At 38.3% G+C, this 18,656-nt stretch overlaps 1 protein-coding gene across 4 annotated transcripts in view; it reads right to left on the bottom strand.

Annotated features, from left to right (window-relative positions):
• LARP4B (La ribonucleoprotein 4B) overlaps nucleotides 1–18,656 on the bottom strand; it is a 57,550-nt gene that overhangs the window by 36,281 nt on the left and 2,613 nt on the right. For all 4 annotated transcript variants that reach the window (XM_064637790.1, XM_064637813.1, XM_064637807.1 and 1 more), the window contains exon 2: nucleotides 2,876–3,010. In XM_064637790.1, the coding sequence (XP_064493860.1) occupies nucleotides 2,876–2,956 (81 nt within the window). In that variant the 5' untranslated portion in view covers nucleotides 2,957–3,010. The remainder of the gene's footprint in view (nucleotides 1–2,875; nucleotides 3,011–18,656) is intronic.

Below are 18,656 nucleotides of genomic sequence, written 5' to 3'. Positions count from 1 at the left end.
AACAGAGCGAAAGCTTCTTAAACGCTGACCTTCCTGGGTCCAGCCTCACAAGCGCTTTCTCTGAAAGAGTACCTCTCAATCAGGATACAAAGAATCCCTTGACAGACCTCACCTGAAGCGACAAAGCCTGCGTTTGGGTTATAGAAGTTGAAAAAACTAGCATATTTAACTCTCAAATTTATCAAAGCTATGAATCCGCTAGTATCCTCTAAATTATGTACCTCCAATGTGTAAGTCTAAGCTTCTACTGATAAGAAATCTATGAGGATCCTCAAGTTGCCAATTTCTTTCAAATTACTTGTGTGCAAAACCATCAAAATTCTGCTGTTAAATACTACTAAAATCAGCCAAACTCAAGATTTATTGTTAGAAATGAACCATACTAGGCTTGCAATCGACCTACATTATGCACTAAACAGCATATAGTTTTATAGCTACTTCAAGGCAAAAGAAAAGACTTTGCCTCCCTCACTATAAGATTAAAACTTTGAAAATTATTAGTAAACAAGCTACCTCTGTATCTTTAACATCAGCTACACCAGTAAGTGATTTCTGAAAGGGTTCCATTCATCAAAACTTGGGATCTTTAATCAAAAACTTTACAACATCAAAACTTTAATTTAGTCACTACAGAGTGCCTGTTCAGCATCACTCACACTAGAACATGTGTTCAGTTTTGTTCCAGCCAAACAGAATGAAAAAAGTCATAATTAGAAAAATTTATTTATTTTTAACAGATAAAACAAAAAATACTTTATATAACCACTTCAGATAATAACTAGGATACTAGTTATTTTTTCAGGATCTCTGGAGGTGCATCAAAATTTCCCACAGAAATACTACAACTTTTGTCCTGAACTGCCACAAAAGCATTCGGACTAGAGATCAAGAGATCCCAGTAGAGCAGCATAGTCAAAACAGCTAGAGAACATTTCAGCACATTTCTTAAAGTGTATTATAAAAAAAAAAAAAAAAAAAAAAAAGACTCCTAGAAATCTCTGTAGGTACCACCGCAGTACAGCCCCATATCAAATACACATTGAAGTAGGGATTGTCACAAAGATGCATCCATGCCTTTATGCAGTCTAGCCCTGTGATCTCAAAATAATTAAGACACAAGAAACAGCAGGTGAATTTCACTTCACCTGAAGCAGGTACTTGCTAAAGGAAATAAGAGTCGGGATTCCAGAAGTTTTTCTCCTGCCTACCATCTACGGAAAGATGAAAGTGTCTTAATGATTTTAGTTTGCTAACTTCTTCTTGCACTCTGTGAAGTTTTTCCTCCAACTACAGCTTTGTGCCCAAAACTTGCAAGTGAGTCCTGAAGTACTGGCAAAACTAACTCAAGTAAAGACAATAGAATTGCTGAAGAGACCTTTTTAAAAACGCCACTTTTAACAGTATATATTGGTAACAATGCTCATACAACAGAATGACCTTCTGATGCTGTGCATAGAAGAGTGGGATACTGGTACAACCTAAAAAAAACTTAATAAGCTACAGGTCTCATCTTTTTCAGATATTCATCCAAGGAAAAGCTTTAATCACAAAAGAAGTAGTTATTTGAAATGTACCACTATAGCACTGTGGATACATTCCAAGATATCTAAATTGACATCAGCCTTCCCTACTAAGGAAGAGAACAGTAAGGTCTTCTGAAATTACTCCAAATAAGCAGGAAAGAACAGAAATTAAGATTTAGATCCAAGTTTCCATGTAGTTTCATAAAATCTAGTATGTCAAATTAAAAGAGCTAGCACCCACATGAAGACTAATCAGATTGCCTTTAATACTAATGCACCTGTTGAAACGCACTGACAGTTCCAAGCTTTTGAAGCAAATCTGCAAGCACCTCTGATTCAAGCTTACACACTGGTTTCTTGGAATTTATGGTCTGAGTACAGGGGGGAAAAAAAGCAAATCACAAAAGCTAATTTTCAGAAGTATGGCACAAAATCAGGTTGAATTTTTTTCCTCCAGTGTGAAATAGTCAAAATTCACATCTGAGAAATGTCAAACAGAGCAGAAGGGAACTCGGAATGAAAAAAAAAAATGGGGAGAGGAACAAGCCAAAAGTCCACCAGCTTGTTTAGCAAAGAAAAGCACAAGTTTAGAGTGTTTTTCAAAATGCTCCTTAGTGCTTGCTGCAAGGTAATTTCGAAGCAGGCAGAATCTGCTGCTCAGCACAGCACAAGGGAAGTGCCTGGCAGAACATACACTGAAACCAAACTCTTCAATGTCCCAAGAGGAAACATTCCTCCCAACAAAGATGCAAATATAAACACATTTGAATACAAATCAAGTACTGGATCTTCTTGAAGATGGATGTAACATTTACTACAACCTACATATACACAGTACAATCCACTGTATGATCTGCCAAAACCATACAGCAACTTCCTGGATCGGAAACAGCAGCGCGGGCCATTTGGTAGAACTGACTGAGCAAAATTCCTGTTACAGATTGCTATTTCCTATTTGTATGGGTTTGTACATTTTTCAATTACACATACACATCAAGTGCATTTCCTGCATTTTCCTCACATGTTAATGTGTGAGCATGAGCCTAAAGACTGATAATACAATTCTTGCATAGCCTGAAAAGCCCTGTACCTTAAATGAGTGCAAACTGCCGTAATTTGCAGTTTATTTAAATCCCCATAGAGCTGAAGGAAAGTGAAGCTGAAACTCCTACTGGATTTGGAGAATTAGGCACTTCCAACAGCTCTGTTCTAGCTGGTTAATGCTGCAATGCTGTCTGTCAGCCAACTGTATTCTAAAACGTTCTGACCTACAATTTTGATTAAGGCATAGTAAAAGAAAAAATGTTTCATACAACACTTATACCAGGGGAACATGTAATTATAATACTTACTAGATGAGAACCGTCCTTAACTTCTTGTACTTGCTGCACCTGCGGTTCAGCCACAACTTTAGTGTCCTGATCAGAAGTCATGAGCTGTCTGCTTTTTGGCTGCTCAGAGAGAACTTTACTGGTCACCTTTGTAAGCTGCGGAAATAGGAAGACAAAAGATTCTGTAAGTGGTTGTTGAAATTCCCAAGAACCCACAGCCATTCCAGACACGCTATGCTGATACAGACTGAAGGTCCAAAGAACTTCCACACAATATGGTCAGGATTACGCATCTAGAGAAAATATTACAGCAGAAGATGAGGATACACTCAGCTCCCAGTCACTGTTCATCTGCCTTGGGAATGCAGATGAACACTGGCTACAGCACTGGGCAGGGAAATTCCACTGGGAAACTTTCTCTTGATTCTCACCTTAATTATCGAGACTGGATTTCAAACCGTGACTTCTTCATACCACCTGACAGACTCCACTCACTAAGAAGCATTTAGTCACAAACCAACCTTTGTCTTCTATAACTACTCTGATGGTCACTTTATCTTTGCAACATTTAAGAAGCATGTTACAACAGTTCTGCTCGATTAGTAACACTCAACCAGTTGTTCTGCTCTGTCATCCCAAAATGTTATTTTATTTGATTAGACAAGTAAAAATCTGAGTAAAGTTGAAAGTCTAGTGACTTTGCTTTGAAATTTGATGCTACTGTTTAATGCTGTTATTTTTAAAAAAAGGTATTTAAAAAACAACAAAAGCTAATTTAAAGTGTGAAGTCTCAAAGTAATACAGGGGTGTAAAAATCAGGCTTTTTTTAAATTATTTTTTTCATGATATGCCTTTTTAGTTTCTTATTCACATGGAAATTCCAGTACTGCATCTCTAACAATGCATGAGAGAAATTTATTGCCTTCATATTGGCGACACCAAACTCCTCACAAGCTCCTTAAAAAAAAAAAAAAAAAAATTACAGATTTGCAGCACATGGAAGTTAATAGTATTGTTCTATTCTTTAACAACATAAGTTCCTTTTAGGCTACCTTGACTCCAAAAACCGGCGTTAAGAAGTATTTTTTTCAGTCTATGGTATTATGGCCTTCTATGGAATGTCCTTTATATGATATTTTGAAATGGACAAAAGCAAAAGCCTTTCATACAACTGACTAAATACATTCCAAAATTTTCAAGTAAAATTATGACATTCCCGTATTAACTGATTCAAGCACCTGCATTATGGGATTATGCAAAAGATATTTTGTACATATAATTGAAGAAACAAATATACTGACATCCCCAAGAGGATGAACCATTCAGCTTAGATGAACAGTTGCTTATCACTTCATGCTATTGATGTAAAGTCAGCATGAAAAATACGTTTCAAAAGAAACACATGTACTGTGTCACTGTTACATTGCGAGAAGTTTCTTTTCCTAACTCTCAGCTTGGAATAGAAACTACTTAAATAAGGAAGAAATGGCACAGACAAAAAACCACACAAAAGTGAAATTAAAAAAAATTATGCTATTCCTCACATACAGCGTAACACACACATAAATATACCCACAGTTTACATAGCAGAAAGTCAGGAACTCATTCAAGTTGCTTACCACAGGCCAGGTGTAGATTGAAGCTCTATGTAACTTTGTTTGCACTACTCAAACTAATAATTATATTATCATTAGATGCACAGATTTGTTGTGATACACACGACGCTAAACCCACCCACCTTGTAAACAAATTATTTTTAATAATTACAATGTCAAACCTATGTATTTAAGTTCAATTTTGATCATTTAGGATCAAAATGGCTCTCAAAACAAGGGAGATATTATAATTTGTTTGAAGAAGATACAGCCTGCCTTCCAACTCCCGTGATTTTAACAACAATCAGCTATTGCCTTTCTGCAAATGGATAAGCCACATGGAAAGATCCCCCACACAGGAAGAGCTTCCTTTGCAATTTTCTTCACTTAGTACTATCACACTGCTACGAGCCCCCAGGATGTCAACTGCTCTGCTGCAAAATCCCATCAGTTGTGATGTACTTCAAAATGACTTCACGTGCAGGGCTGTTCTGGAAAGTTAAAGCGATGAATTTTTCTACTGTAGAGTTGCCACTAACCAGACTCCTAAAGAACAAAACATACATGACTACAGACTCCCATGACTATCATGTTAGAGAATACAGTGTTTGTGGAAAAAGGCAGTGTTACTTCAGAGAGAGAAACAATAAAAATCATGGAATATTAAAGGCTCTTCACAGGATATGTTTTAGCATGCTTTTCATGTATTGATATATATCTTCATATAAAAGCTTATTTACACAAACCACAATCAATAGCCAGTAGTTCTAGAAACTACAGATAAGGATTGATGGTTTGGAAGAGTTTATCCTCTTTTGATGCTAGTCTAATAGCCAAATTAGTAAGCAAGTTAAATGGGGCATTTCAATGCAGCAATAAAAATTATCATCGACCGAAGAGTTAACTTGCCCATGACTTTAACAGATACACTGAACTGCTGACTGATAAACCATATCTTTGCATAAATACATGTTGCTGCAATAAGCAGGAGACATTCAAGAGAAAAATGCAAGTTGGCAAACCCGTTAGGGATAGAGATAGCACTACCTACAGCAGAACACCGAGCTATCAGAATCAGACGGCAATTTTTTCTTTCGTAGAATCACAGAATAGTTTTTTAACTGGAAGGGACCTTCTAAAGTTCATCTAGTTCAATTCCTCTGCAATGAGCAGAGACATCTTCAACTAGATTGTTCCTCAGAGCCCCATCCAACCTGAATTTGAATGTTTCTAGGGATGAGGCAACCACCACCTCTCTGGGCAATCCTCAGTGCAAAAACCCTCTTCCTTATATCTAATCTGAATCAACCCTCCTTCAGTTTAAAACCATTACCCCTTGTCCTACCATTACATGCCCTGGTAAAAAGCCCCATTCAAGTACCAGAAGGCTGCAGTGAGCTTTCCCTGGAACCTTCTCTTTCTAAGCTGAACAACTCCAATGCTCTCAGCCTTTCCTCATAGGAAAGACATTCAATCCCTCTAACCATCTTCGTGGCCTCCTCTGGACTCATCTCAAGGTCTATGTCTTTCCTGGGCTAAGGATCCCAGAGCTGGAAGCAGCACTCCAGGTGGGATCTCACCAGAGTGGAGCAGAGGGGCAGAATCCCCTCCCTGGACCTGCTGGCCACACTGTTGGGCATGCAGCCCAAGATACAGCAACTCTGTGCTACCAGTGCATGCTGCTGAGTCATGTCCAGCCTCTCACCCCTCAGCACCCCCAGTCCTTTTCAGCAGGGCTGCTCTCAATCCCTTCATCCCCCAGCCTGTGGTGATACTGGAAGTTGCCCCAACCCAGGTGCAGGATCTTGTGCTGGGCTTTGCCAAACTTCATTAAGTTCCCATGGGCCCATTAATGCAAGTTATTAAAACAAGAAAAACCCACAAGAAAAACTTTCAGAGACACACAATCTCTTAAATAAGCTGTTAAACAGTATTTCTACTCTATAGTTAGCAGTTTCACAAAAATATCTGTCTTCAACAAATTATGTCTACACATAGTCTACAGAATGGACTGCATTTAGAACTGATTTAGAAGCAACCAGTTATAATTTTGTAAATTATATATTTTATACTTTTATACATTTGTAATAATTTCAAGTCTGTAAAGGCACTTAATAAATCATTATGCTTTCTGCTGGTTTGCCATTTGGTCATTGCAGAGTAATGAGTCAAGTTCAGCAACGTGAGAGTAAGTCTACTCTCGACATATCTAGAGACATTCAAATACTTATTTTGACAACTACCTAATCCAAGAGGAACTGCATAGATTTTATTGAGACTTATCAAAAGCAGTTTGAACCTGCTTTGTAAGTAAGCAAAACATAGAAGGTTAAAATACATGGTAAAAACATGTTTCTTCAGAAATTGCATAACATTCAATGATGAAGTTCTTGCTGTCCCCAAAACTGTAATACAGTGCTCAATCTACTAGACTGGTAATTGCAACAGGAAGGGGAAGAGCACCTTAATACAGTTGTTTTCTCCTAAGTTTGAGGGCAATGGGGGCAGTCGGCCTTCCCTCATACAGAAATGTCCATCCCTGTGGACACCTAGTCAGTAGTGGTTAATCTGAGGAGTTACCAGAACATTCTCAGGTGAGACTGAGACCACCTGGCTGAGCAACACAGGTATTTCAGCCTAGTGGTTTCAGTCTGCAACATCCACAACCACCTTCACAAATAAAAAGATGTGGGGTTTGCGTTGTGGGTTTTGTGAGGTTTTTTTGTTGTTGGTTTTTTGTTTGTGTGGGGTTTTGAGGTTTTGGGTTTTTTTAAAGTTGGCAGCATTATTCTTTACTAGCAAATATTTTCAAAACTGTCTTGTTATAAGAATTCCATAATTTGAGAAGATACCAGATACAAACCAGCAATGGCTCACAGGATGACTGTACAGATAAGTGCACACAACCACATGATCACTCTTGTCTGGGTGCCAAGCCAAGCAGAGCTGGGACTGCTCTCATCCAAAAGCCACATGTGTGTGTAAGTGTGGTGCCAGTATCAGGCTAACCTTTACACAGCATTTTAGTGCAGATTTAGGTATCTTATAGTACTGGCAGAGTTAATGTTCAACAGTCTGAAGGTATTTATACACACACTGCATCCACATGCACCACAACCTTGCAAACAGTTTGGAAAAGACATCTACTTGATTGTTACAGAGCAAACAAAACCACTGCTGCCCCTGCCAATCTCCCAAAACCTCCCTGAAGTGTAGCCCCTGATACTCCTGCTTTTATTAGCAGTCATCTCTAATTTTTATAATTCGCATCCAAAAGGTGCTTTTATGCAACCTGTTTCACTGTCTAGAGTTACTAGGGTATGAGTAGCAACATGTGCTCTCTCAATCAAATCAGTCAGATAGATCTGTTATTTAAAAACATTCAAAACCCCAAACAATGCTCTAGGGCTGAGATCTTGCCTGCCAACTTTCAGTCCAGAGTAATCAGCCCTTAAAAAGAGATTTACAAATGCAAGTGCTGACAACTAACTTTCACCCTGCAAACAGCAACATCATAAAACAAAAAAGCTCACTGGAATAAAAGAACTTTTCACTGCTCTACCAGCAAGCACAAACAAAAATAGATTTGAGTTTGGCTTTGTGCAGAACTCTTCCTAGCAAACATTTTAGAAACTTCAAACACAGATTAAGATAAACTTTTCACAAGGCTAATACAGAAATACACTTCCAGTAACATGAGAAAGCCTAAGATGTTTTCCAAACAGAGGTGAACTGCTTAACTTAAGCCTCATAACAAGCTTCTAGTTGCAGGCCAGAAATCCTCTTTCTGTTGTGAAAGATAACATACTTTCCCACCACCTATCACACACATATGTACCATGAGGATCGTGACACCACAGCAGAAATGATCAGAGCCACCACTGACCTCAGCTCTGAAAAGAGTTGTAGCACCTGTGGAAGACATCACATAGTTCGTAGGAGAAATAAGAGATGCCTCTTCAAAAAGTATGCTACACATTTAATACATCAGCTTCTCTTTAAACAAAGGTTACTTTTTCTTTATTAGTTCACCAGGGTTCTGAATACCCAAAGCATATGTACTATGTCAAGAGTTAATCATGTTCTCGGTCCAGGTAAAGCTGCCAACTCAGATATGGGATATTTTATCTATAAGGTTACAGAGCATCATCAAGACAAACTGACAAAACCTAATCCTCAAAGGCTGCAAGTTTCCCTCTTAGTGTTATGAACAGTGATACAAATTTTCAATTTTCACCAGGTAGCTGTTTCAGAATACTTTCAAAAAAAGATTTTGGCTGTTAATATAAGAGTTGAATGATCATCCTGCTGCACAGGGCACATGTTACCATTCTGTAGATGAATAACCTTACCAAGCTGTATCATGCTCACAGAGAAAGCCTGCGACAGAACTCACGGGTTTCCATCTTTCCTTTCAAAGTAGGAAATCAGTTTCTTTGCAGAGCAGATGAGACAATCTATCTTTCAAAGGATGGCAGTATTGAAAATAAAATATACTGCAAAGCAGTTCCATTACCACAGTGGATAAAATAGCTGCAAATGAGAAATCCAACAACCCCAAAAGCATATCTGCTCATGGCGATCTCTGCAATCATCACTGTCCCTACATCAGTTGTAAACTCTGTACTACACAACAGCAATTAAAAAGCTGACATGACATAAACATTTAGTCACAGCATGTGTCTACAGAAGTCGTGAATGCACTACTATTAGAAATCATCACAAGGCTCTCAATTTGTTTAACTGTTAATTAGCTAAACAGTTGTGGAAGAAGTTGAAAATTCACCTCTGGAGCTTAGTGTTTAGACCTAGACATTTATACAAGTCTGTCAGATGGAGGTTTCAAAATGTACATGCATCCAGCGTACGTGCCAGCAGAGCGGCTGGAAAGTTAGACTCAAAAAAACCCGAGAAAAGTACCATCTGAGTTGTTTCAGTTTTCCTTCCTGCCAAGAAAATTACTTACTCCCAGGCACCCCCAGAACATCGCAACTTCTGAGTTCTCAAAGAGGAACATGGACATAAGCACTGGGGCCAAACCCACAACAGGACACTTGGCAGACCCAAGGTATTTTAAAATCCACAAGGTAACTGAGCGTTAGCAAGAAATAGTGTCACAAGAACCTAAACTTTAATGCTGTATTTCTTTAACATTCTGCAACAGAAAACATGAGCTCAAATCATTTGGAGTTGCTGCATCTACTTCACAAGTTGCTTGAAAAAAAAACCACAACCAAACAAAGAACAAAAAACTTCTGTTGTTTTATAAGGTTGATAGCCTCCAAAATTGTTCTGCAATTCTATTAATTATCCCTTAAAATGCAGTTTCTCCTCTAAGAAAGGCTGAGATTTCAAGAGAAATGGCAAACCTTGCTATTTAAAGGGAATGCTACATTTCCTTATTTAAATAGCTCTGAAACATTTCTGTGTGAGGCTTCACAAGCAATTCAGAACTCCCATCATTTACTGATGAGCTTTCTAACCCACACAAACCCGTGCAATGAACAGTATGCCAGAACTGATTAGTCTGCAAGTCTAGAAACTCAGATCATTACAGTAATTAGTTGTCCAAAAGATGCCAAGCAATAAGTTACTAAACAAAGGTGATAAAATACCAAAGAAACCTGATAGTGGTAAATGATAAGGACTCTGTACAGGGTATACGAAAAACTCAGTCAAGAGCAAGAAAAACGGGAAGAGGGTAAAATTACAGTCTTATTCACTCACCTAATCCCAAACAACAGGAAGATAACAGGATGACCCCTACCAACAAACAATTGTGATTATCATTTTTATGTCTAGCCTTTTATGCACTGTATTTTAAATATATATGCTTAAAATGAAAGGAAATCATTTCACTACACTGAAAGGTCTCTCAGAATTTCTGCAGTCCTACTGCACACAGAGAAGTTTTACATGCAGTTATTATCTGACGTCCACTCAAACATCGCTCCAGAGACGGACCAGATCATATCCTCCTCAGTAATGCAATGCACTAGATGTTTAGTAGTATAAAACCTAACAAAAATCTTACCATTTAAAAACACTAGGAGTGCCTACCAAGCAGGAATAAACCACTGGAAAGAAATTTTTGTGCTGGATAAGTGTCATGTGCCTTTAAGACAAGTGTGACTGTGTCATGAGCAGTTTTCAGTTTGCTTATGGCTTGTTCTCAGTTTTCAAGTCTTAAGCAGCACTCTCCTGACTGCAGGCTGAAGCACATAACACTAAGAAACCCACTCATTAATTAACAGGAGTTGCTTCATGTAGCACATCCATCACAAAGCCACAAGCTTGTTTACCTCACTGTAAGTGGACTAACAGCACACACCCTGCAGGTTATAAAGATGCATATTTAATTTCTATTATAACTATTGTGTCAGATAAGATATTTATCAGATGATGTCTTCAAAAAGTACCACACTGTTAATTAAAATAAATCTCTCAATTCTCCCATTTGTACATTTTCTGAGCAACTCCTCAAATGACAGTTAAGTTGTTAGCAGCTCAGCCAAACCATGACCATTCTGAAAGGAAAGGTGGGATGCTACCTTAATATAAAGCATCTGTGATCGTAATTCTCCAAAACCCCATTCTCTCTTGAAAAGTCGAATGTAGAATCATACATTCTACATTCATTACCAAGGCCTACAAAAAGCAGAAAACATCTCACATTGAAGGGAAAAGGTCTTTTATCTTTCTCAGGAAAGAAAACAGGAATTTGCTACTCAAGTACATCAGGTAAGTACCTCAAAGTATAATGATTTTCCACTAAAATACGCCACTGCTTGCCCTCTGTTATGTTCATGAGCATTTGACTCCCACCCTATCTCTCAGCTCTGGTGTTACTTTTCACTTTTCCAGGACAGAAAACAAGACCAGCAAGAACAGAATTTGAATAAATTTGAACTCTTTCTACAGCTAAACAGAGAACTACACAGCAGTTGCTTGCACATGCACTTTACTACTGGGACCAGGAGTAGTAGAGGAGAGAGGATCCAAGTTGAACATCTGATGTCATTAATCCTTCTGTCCTGTTCTCTAGGAAACCAGCAGCAGCAGAGCACTGCAAACCCAGTACTGCAGCTCTGAATGGAACTTAACAACTCAAGTTCACACCACTCTGCCACTGCTGCTGCTTTTGCTCTTGCCTACAAAGCATCACGTGCAGTTCCTACAACAATACAAAAAAGGGGGGAATGCGAAGACGACAGTAACATACCTGCAGGACTTTCACAAGGGAAACCCCAGCAGACCACCTGTACTGAATTAAAAAGTGAAAGGACAGCTCAATGCAAACCACTGCACTGAAATAATCAGAAAACTAAGCCTAAACACAGGGCAGCAATGCTTTAAACTACCTACAGAAGGACAAACTTGGAGCTGGACCCCACACTGGACCCCATGCTCCGCACTGCATTTCACATCTGTCTCTGCTTCTGAACTGTACAGTACAGAATACATTTGTTAAATGAGGATAACTATAGAGGCGGACTAACTTTTCATACAATCATCCAAAACCAGCCAACCTAAATAATGGCTCAGTACATAAAAACCCCTCAGATACATGCCTAACATGGGTTAAAAGAAACTGTAGAATGGGATGGAAGCTCCCTCCTTCTGCAAGATTTTTTTTTAATTAATACATTTTCAAAACTGATGAGGTTCTCATCACAGCACAGGCATCATATATCACACCAACCCACTGCTCACACCAATTTCTTGTAACACTCCCATTCACCTCCATTTACGTGTTACACTTGCCTAAGCTAAGAGGCTCCAGCCTGTGCTTGTGGTGTCCAGTGTGCTGTGATTCTGGTCACAAAATACAAGTCAAAGCTGAGGTAATGCAAAGAAAAGTGTTGGTATTTTTACTAATATACATAATTTTAACTGCTAAAATTGTTTACCTTCTACGCAAATATTAACTCTAGATGCTTTGAGGTGATCTTTGATAGGCTAATTGCATTTCTCTGAAAGTCAAGGCTTCGCAATAACTTCAAAAATCTTTATGCCAACTAATTAGCTGGGACGCTATTCCAGGCATTTAAAGTAATACCAATATTTAATATCAAAAATTGGTCACTGATGCAGAAATTAATTTTGTCACTTAATGCAAACATTAAATGCAAAATGATGGAAAGAGTCATAAAAATCTGTTTTTAAATTTTAGCACCATCAAATACAAAACCTCACCTAAATCATCAACTATCATCATCCATGTTGCTTGTTTGCACTAACGTGACGAGTTAAAAACTGCACAACACTTCCATACACATAAAAAGCAGAAGAGCAAGACAATTGATTAGAAACAGTAAATTCAATTGGAAAGAAAATTCAAGCTTGCCCTGGAGTGGACAGGGCAGCAGTAAATACCTGTTAGCACTAATGACTATGGATTTCACAAAATATTGTTCACTTCTGTACTAGTACTATTTTTAAATAGGCATTTACAGAACACTACATGGTACCTTAAACTCTTGAACTCTGATTTATTTAAAATAGGCCTATATTGTTCTTTCCCACAGCCAACCAAGACACTACATGAAGAGGTTAACGTGGCTATCAGAAAAAGCCACATGAAAGACTTCTCCAATATTTTTTCCTGTGACCTGTAGTTTTTAATTTTGAAATACACTCTCTTTCCTGCAAGTGAGTTTACTTTGGCACTCTGGACACCAAGTCTGTCTTATCCTATCATACCCTCTCTGAACTCATGCACATATGAGGAATTACTATGCAAAGATAATATCTTGCATAGTAATATATTTTCCTTGTTTCCCTTCCTTCCCCACATAACTGGCTTGCTCTCAAACCAAGGGTTTGGGATTTTTTTTTTTTTTTTGACATTTGCTTTTCTTTAAAGTAGCTATTGAAGGGAAGTCAGAGATTAATCTCCCTATTCCTCTGCTGAAGGAAGCGACGATTAAGCATGCTAAGAGCCCACACAGGTCAGTGAAGTTTACAGAAACTGTTGCACTTTCACCAGGAGAGACAGTTTTCATTCTGAGACTGAAACTGATTCCTGATTTGGAGTGAAAACTAGAAAAGATATGAACTTTGTTGGATAATGTACTCACTAGCATCTGAGCATGACAGGCTTGCTCTAAGGGGACCTGCCATTTCATAAATTCTGTTTATTTAACAAAACGACTGCAAGTTCTACAGTATTTTACTAGCTGCTTCAGTTTTTGAAGCTAAGATGCAGCAACTGATGGTCTATTTGAACTTTCCCAACTCTTCAAAGAATCATAAAATCTTCAAATGATATAACACATGACAGAGGAGGTTTAGGACTTGCTTAAAGGGAACAAGTTAAATGTTGTGCATGAAGAGTGTCAGTTTAGCAATGCTGGGAACAACAAACTTCCTTGTTTCAATTACTGAAGGTTCCTCCTCACGATTTACCAACACCAGCTCGAAGTTTTCCGCATACTTCACTGCGCTGCGAACCAGAGAGTGGCTGATGCACTCTCACAATGCTGCCTGTGACTCAAGGCAAAGATAAAGGAAATTAACCCAGCTCTGTTAGGCAGGATCTTATGAATAGCATCTTCTTCAGAAAAATTCTGAAGTTGGCAAAAGAGGATGCAGTATCTCATGATGAAATACAAGATTAAAAACATCGCTAAAGCTATAAGGTTAATATTTAGTGCAGTTGCAAGAGTGAGATTAGAAGTCTGATGTTCTTTAACAGGTCTTAATAAGTCTTATCTTTGAATATTGCTATTGGCTTCCATGTTTCAAGCCTGCAATCAGTGCTGCGCTTAAGCAAGAGGAGGTCAAAAGCCGCACTAGGAACTTCTAGGACACTTCATATTTTAGCACTTTGAATTATTGTTTAAGACACACACATAGCTTCAAAGCCAATTTGCCAAGTTCTTTATAATGACATTCTCAGACCACACAATAAATGCCTAATTCAGGGAAGCAGAAATCTTACACCAAGGATCTCAAATTCAAATGCACACAGAACTGGAATTCTGGAAAAGATTTGATGCAAACCGGTGGGACAGCCCTTACAGTTCTCCTAGAATGTATCTTTGGTCACAACAGGCCTGAGAGGAGAGAAAGATCTACACCTACATAAAGTCCAGGTGAGAGGCCTATAAATAACCAAATAAGATGATACCAGTGATAAACAAAAAGGTACAGTGACAAGTTTTCTTCCATCATGAATGTATACAACAACCCTTGACTATGCAAAGACTATTTCAACAAACAGTTGATCTGCAAAACAGCCTAGGATGAACCCCCCTCAGGCTCTGGGGATTAGTTTTTTTTCAGATTACTTGAAAAGTATTCCATTTACCTAAAATATGTTAGTTTTATGTTTTGAAACATGTTCAGGACCAAACCTAAGGTGAAATGAAACTACTTACAGAAGAAGCATCATTTAACTTTAAGGTTTTGTATAAGAAAAGGAAGCTAATGTTTTTGCCAACAATTATTTCATTAACCTCTTTGCCAAAAATAAAATTTAACCTAAATAATCCAGTCATTTTAGTAGCACTTCCTCTTTCAAAAAAGGCCACCATCCTCCATTACAAGCTTCAGCAAAACCAGAAGCAACTCTTGCTTAGTTTTAAAACACTGTATGAAAGACTATCACCTACTGGGTGCGCATTTGTTCACAGTTAGAGCACCCCACCTTCTTAAGAGTATCACTGTAATCAAAACTACTGGTAATTCAGGTTTTGACTCACTGTTAAAGGACGGACTGTTCCACTATTTTAGCTTTGATTGAATGTCAATAATTCTTCCTTGCAAGTCAAAATAGCTAGGCACAGACCCTCCTAAAAACTCTACTGATTCCTTGAATTCAGGCCGCTAAAATACACAATGTTAACTAAGAAAATTTTAATCACAAAAAAATAGTTTATAAACTATGCTGTAACACATGTTCATTAGAAAGGGTCCCTTCCCTTCTTTACAATACAAATCTTTGAGACATTTATTATGAAGAATTAGACAAGAAGCTTTTAAACAGGAGCAGGGACACAAACCCAAGATCCTGGAGACACGCCAATGCAGACAATGATATTTTGCCCAAATTGTTTGCCTTGCTGCTTCAAACAGCAACATGTTGACCGTTTTCTGTCCCTATCTGTCTGAATGGGAATGAAACAGAGATAAGACTGCAAATTCTACACATATAGGTAGCTCAGCACTTAGAGTAACCATGCCCCACTGCATTCTTCACTTTTGCTCTACTTTTAATTCCTAGAACAAGAATCAGAAACCAGGAGGATACATCCAAACATTTGAGCATAAGCCCTCGGCACCAGGGTATGGAAAAGCAAGCTACTTTGGACATTGGCCTGTTGATTCATCAGTTCCTTGTTTGAACAACAGTCAGTCAGACTCTGTTGTGGAGCAACCTGCAACAGCATCACAACCTGTGAAAATACGCATATGGATACCAGCACTGACCGAAAACAAAATCATAAAGCTGCCAAGAGACATCACTGTAAAGCTTCTCAAGCACTTCATTACGTTTCTGCCAACTGAAATTTATCAAACAATTAATTTTTTTCCCTCAGCACAGTTACTATTTAACTAAATTTTTTTTTCAAGTTTCCCTGTCAGATCACTGGCATTCTGTAACTATGAAATACTTGAAAATAGATTGCAGAACATTAGGCTTGCCCAGAAACATGAATAAACACTTTAACAGAGTAACAGAAATCTACAATGTTTTAAGCAAGTTTGCAACTCCACTAACAAGACAGATGGAAGTCTGCCTTATGAATACCATCAATGAAGTATTAACATTCACCATCGTTGCTTATTTCCAGAAGACAGCAGGGAAGACCAATATGAAGCTGAGGGAGAATTAACCCTTCCAAAGGGAAAATACTGTTCAGATACTTGTGCAAGAAACAAGAAATCTAAAAGCAAAATTAGGTAATATGGTATTTAGACTTGCAAAAAGCCCAGCACAAGCTTTAGATAAAACAACTCTATGTTCTACAACTACACTGAAAACTCAGTATATTCCTGAACATGTCCCATGTGAACTACTGAAAGCATCTGAAGGTGTAATTTCCAAAAGTGTAATTGCCAGTGTTTTTTTCAACAATGGAAGTGATACTGGCATTTTAGAAAGGAGTCCGTAACAGATAAAGCAATTCTGTGTATAATTCATCATAAGTTACCATGGCAGGTAGATTTCTACACATTTCTAGAGGCATCTATGTTTCTATGTGCAACAGTCCAGAACTAGAAGTTGTGCATAGCTGTCTTAAATACACGTACACTGAACTCGAGACATCTGTGAACGCTACATGGCCACAAAGGCAATCCAGAATAAACCTTTACTGTAGGATATACTCTCCGGGACACCAGCTCCTTACATGCCAACAGCCTTGTGTGAACAACAACAGAGCTGCTGGAAGTGCAGAGGTGGCAATCCATTCAGCTTATGAGCGACTGATTCCTTTTGTATTACATCACTGAACTACCCATTAAGAAGCTGGACTGACAGGATCCAGAATATGCATAGCCAAGCCCTCCATGGTAAACGAGAGCGTTCAAAAAGATTAAGACTCAAAAAAATTGGTGATTCATCAGGGCGTCAAAACAGCATTTCCCCAATTCCCTGTTCCAGGCCAAGCAGAGAGCCACATATTAGTAACCTCTGTCAGACTTCCAATTTTGGAGTTAATTGCCGTTCCTGAAACACATACCCAGACACAAAATACCTGCAGCAGCACACATCACAGAATGAACACTGTCATGGCTCTCCTAATCGCACAATTATGCTGTATTACAGTCACACCTAATTTAAGTACTCCAAAGTACCTTTGTTGTCTGTAGGTATTACTCTGTAGTGTCTGCTTCTGAATGGGGAGGCACCCTCCTTTGGAAAGGGTATGTAACACACATAAGTGTGAAAGACCAGTGATTCTATAAATCCTTTGCTCCATCACATCACCAAAACTTATGAAATACCAGTTAGCAACCAATTAACAGAGTATGTTTCTATCTTGCACTACTTCGTGGAATTTGAGTAGGTTAATTTAAATGATGGGTGGAACAGAAATCGACTTCTACTTTGTTTCTAACAAGTTCATCAAACTTACTGGTTTTAGACACAATGTTATCATGAGCCAAAGTCAGCATATCCTTAAAGAAAAGAAACAGATTGCTGGAGTAGCAATGGGTCTTCTTCAATTATCCAGTATTTATAGAACCAAAATATTTTTGTTGACCAGGTGAAATATCACTGAATTTTATATTCAGTTACTCTATTTTTGTGTTTGACTGTTATAACGCTAGCTTGCCTTGAGTCTAGCACAAAGGAATTAACACACAGCAAAAGAAAACTTTTTCCCAACACATTAGTTTGAAAATGTTGTAACTGGTACCTTTGATAAAGTACATTACCAGTTCAGAGGGAAGAAGTTGAATACATGTGCGTCTTCTCTTTTCTGAGGGATCACATAAAACTAGCACTGTTCCAAAGTTTAAGTTTTACACCACTTTCCCCTCCCTAATTTAATGACTGGCTTCTGTAGTGAAACCCATCCTTTTAGATCTTTTTTTATATGGACTAAAATGATAGTATTAATTTCAGCATGTGTATGCCTTGCTTTAGTAACAACACTGCTCATATACCTTTCTGAGGCCTTTACTACAAGAGTAGCTTTTACTCCCATCTTCCACACAGCTCTCCACATATCATTGCCTCTTTCAAAACTGCAGGAGAAGGGTTAACTTTCTTCCTTACAACGTCCTGTTTTGTAACATCCTTTCTTTCCGACTCATACCTGTGTGTCCATTCTGAATACAGATATGTGAGACTTCCACTACTCCTGTTAGTTGAATATCACTGATTACACACAGGAAAAAATGCAGCCTGAGATTATTTTCTACAGTTATGTCTAAGAGTTACACAAATTTGTTGTCTAAAAATGTCATTTTGCGAGTAAATGCTTAAAGGAACAGAACAGTCTACAAACCACATTTTTTTCAACACCTTACATCATCTAACAGTTCCTCACATGTGCATGTACATGCACAGACACAGAAATCACACTCTCAAAGCTTAACATTCTCCAGACTTGAAAATACTTTTCTTTGCTTTTCTTCATCAGGTCTCTTTGCCTTTTTCTCTCTGCCAGCAATAGCCTTCCTGCCACTGCATTTGTGAGGTGCCTCTACAGCCACCTTCACCCCTCCAAGGCAAGAGTGCTCTTCTTCTT

The sequence above is a fragment of the Pseudopipra pipra genome, chromosome 1 (genome assembly GCF_036250125.1).
Source record: "Pseudopipra pipra isolate bDixPip1 chromosome 1, bDixPip1.hap1, whole genome shotgun sequence".
Lineage (NCBI taxonomy): Eukaryota > Metazoa > Chordata > Aves > Passeriformes > Pipridae > Pseudopipra > Pseudopipra pipra.
The sequence above is the reverse complement of the archived record's forward strand: the minus strand, read 5'-3'. Positions and strand labels throughout refer to the sequence as shown.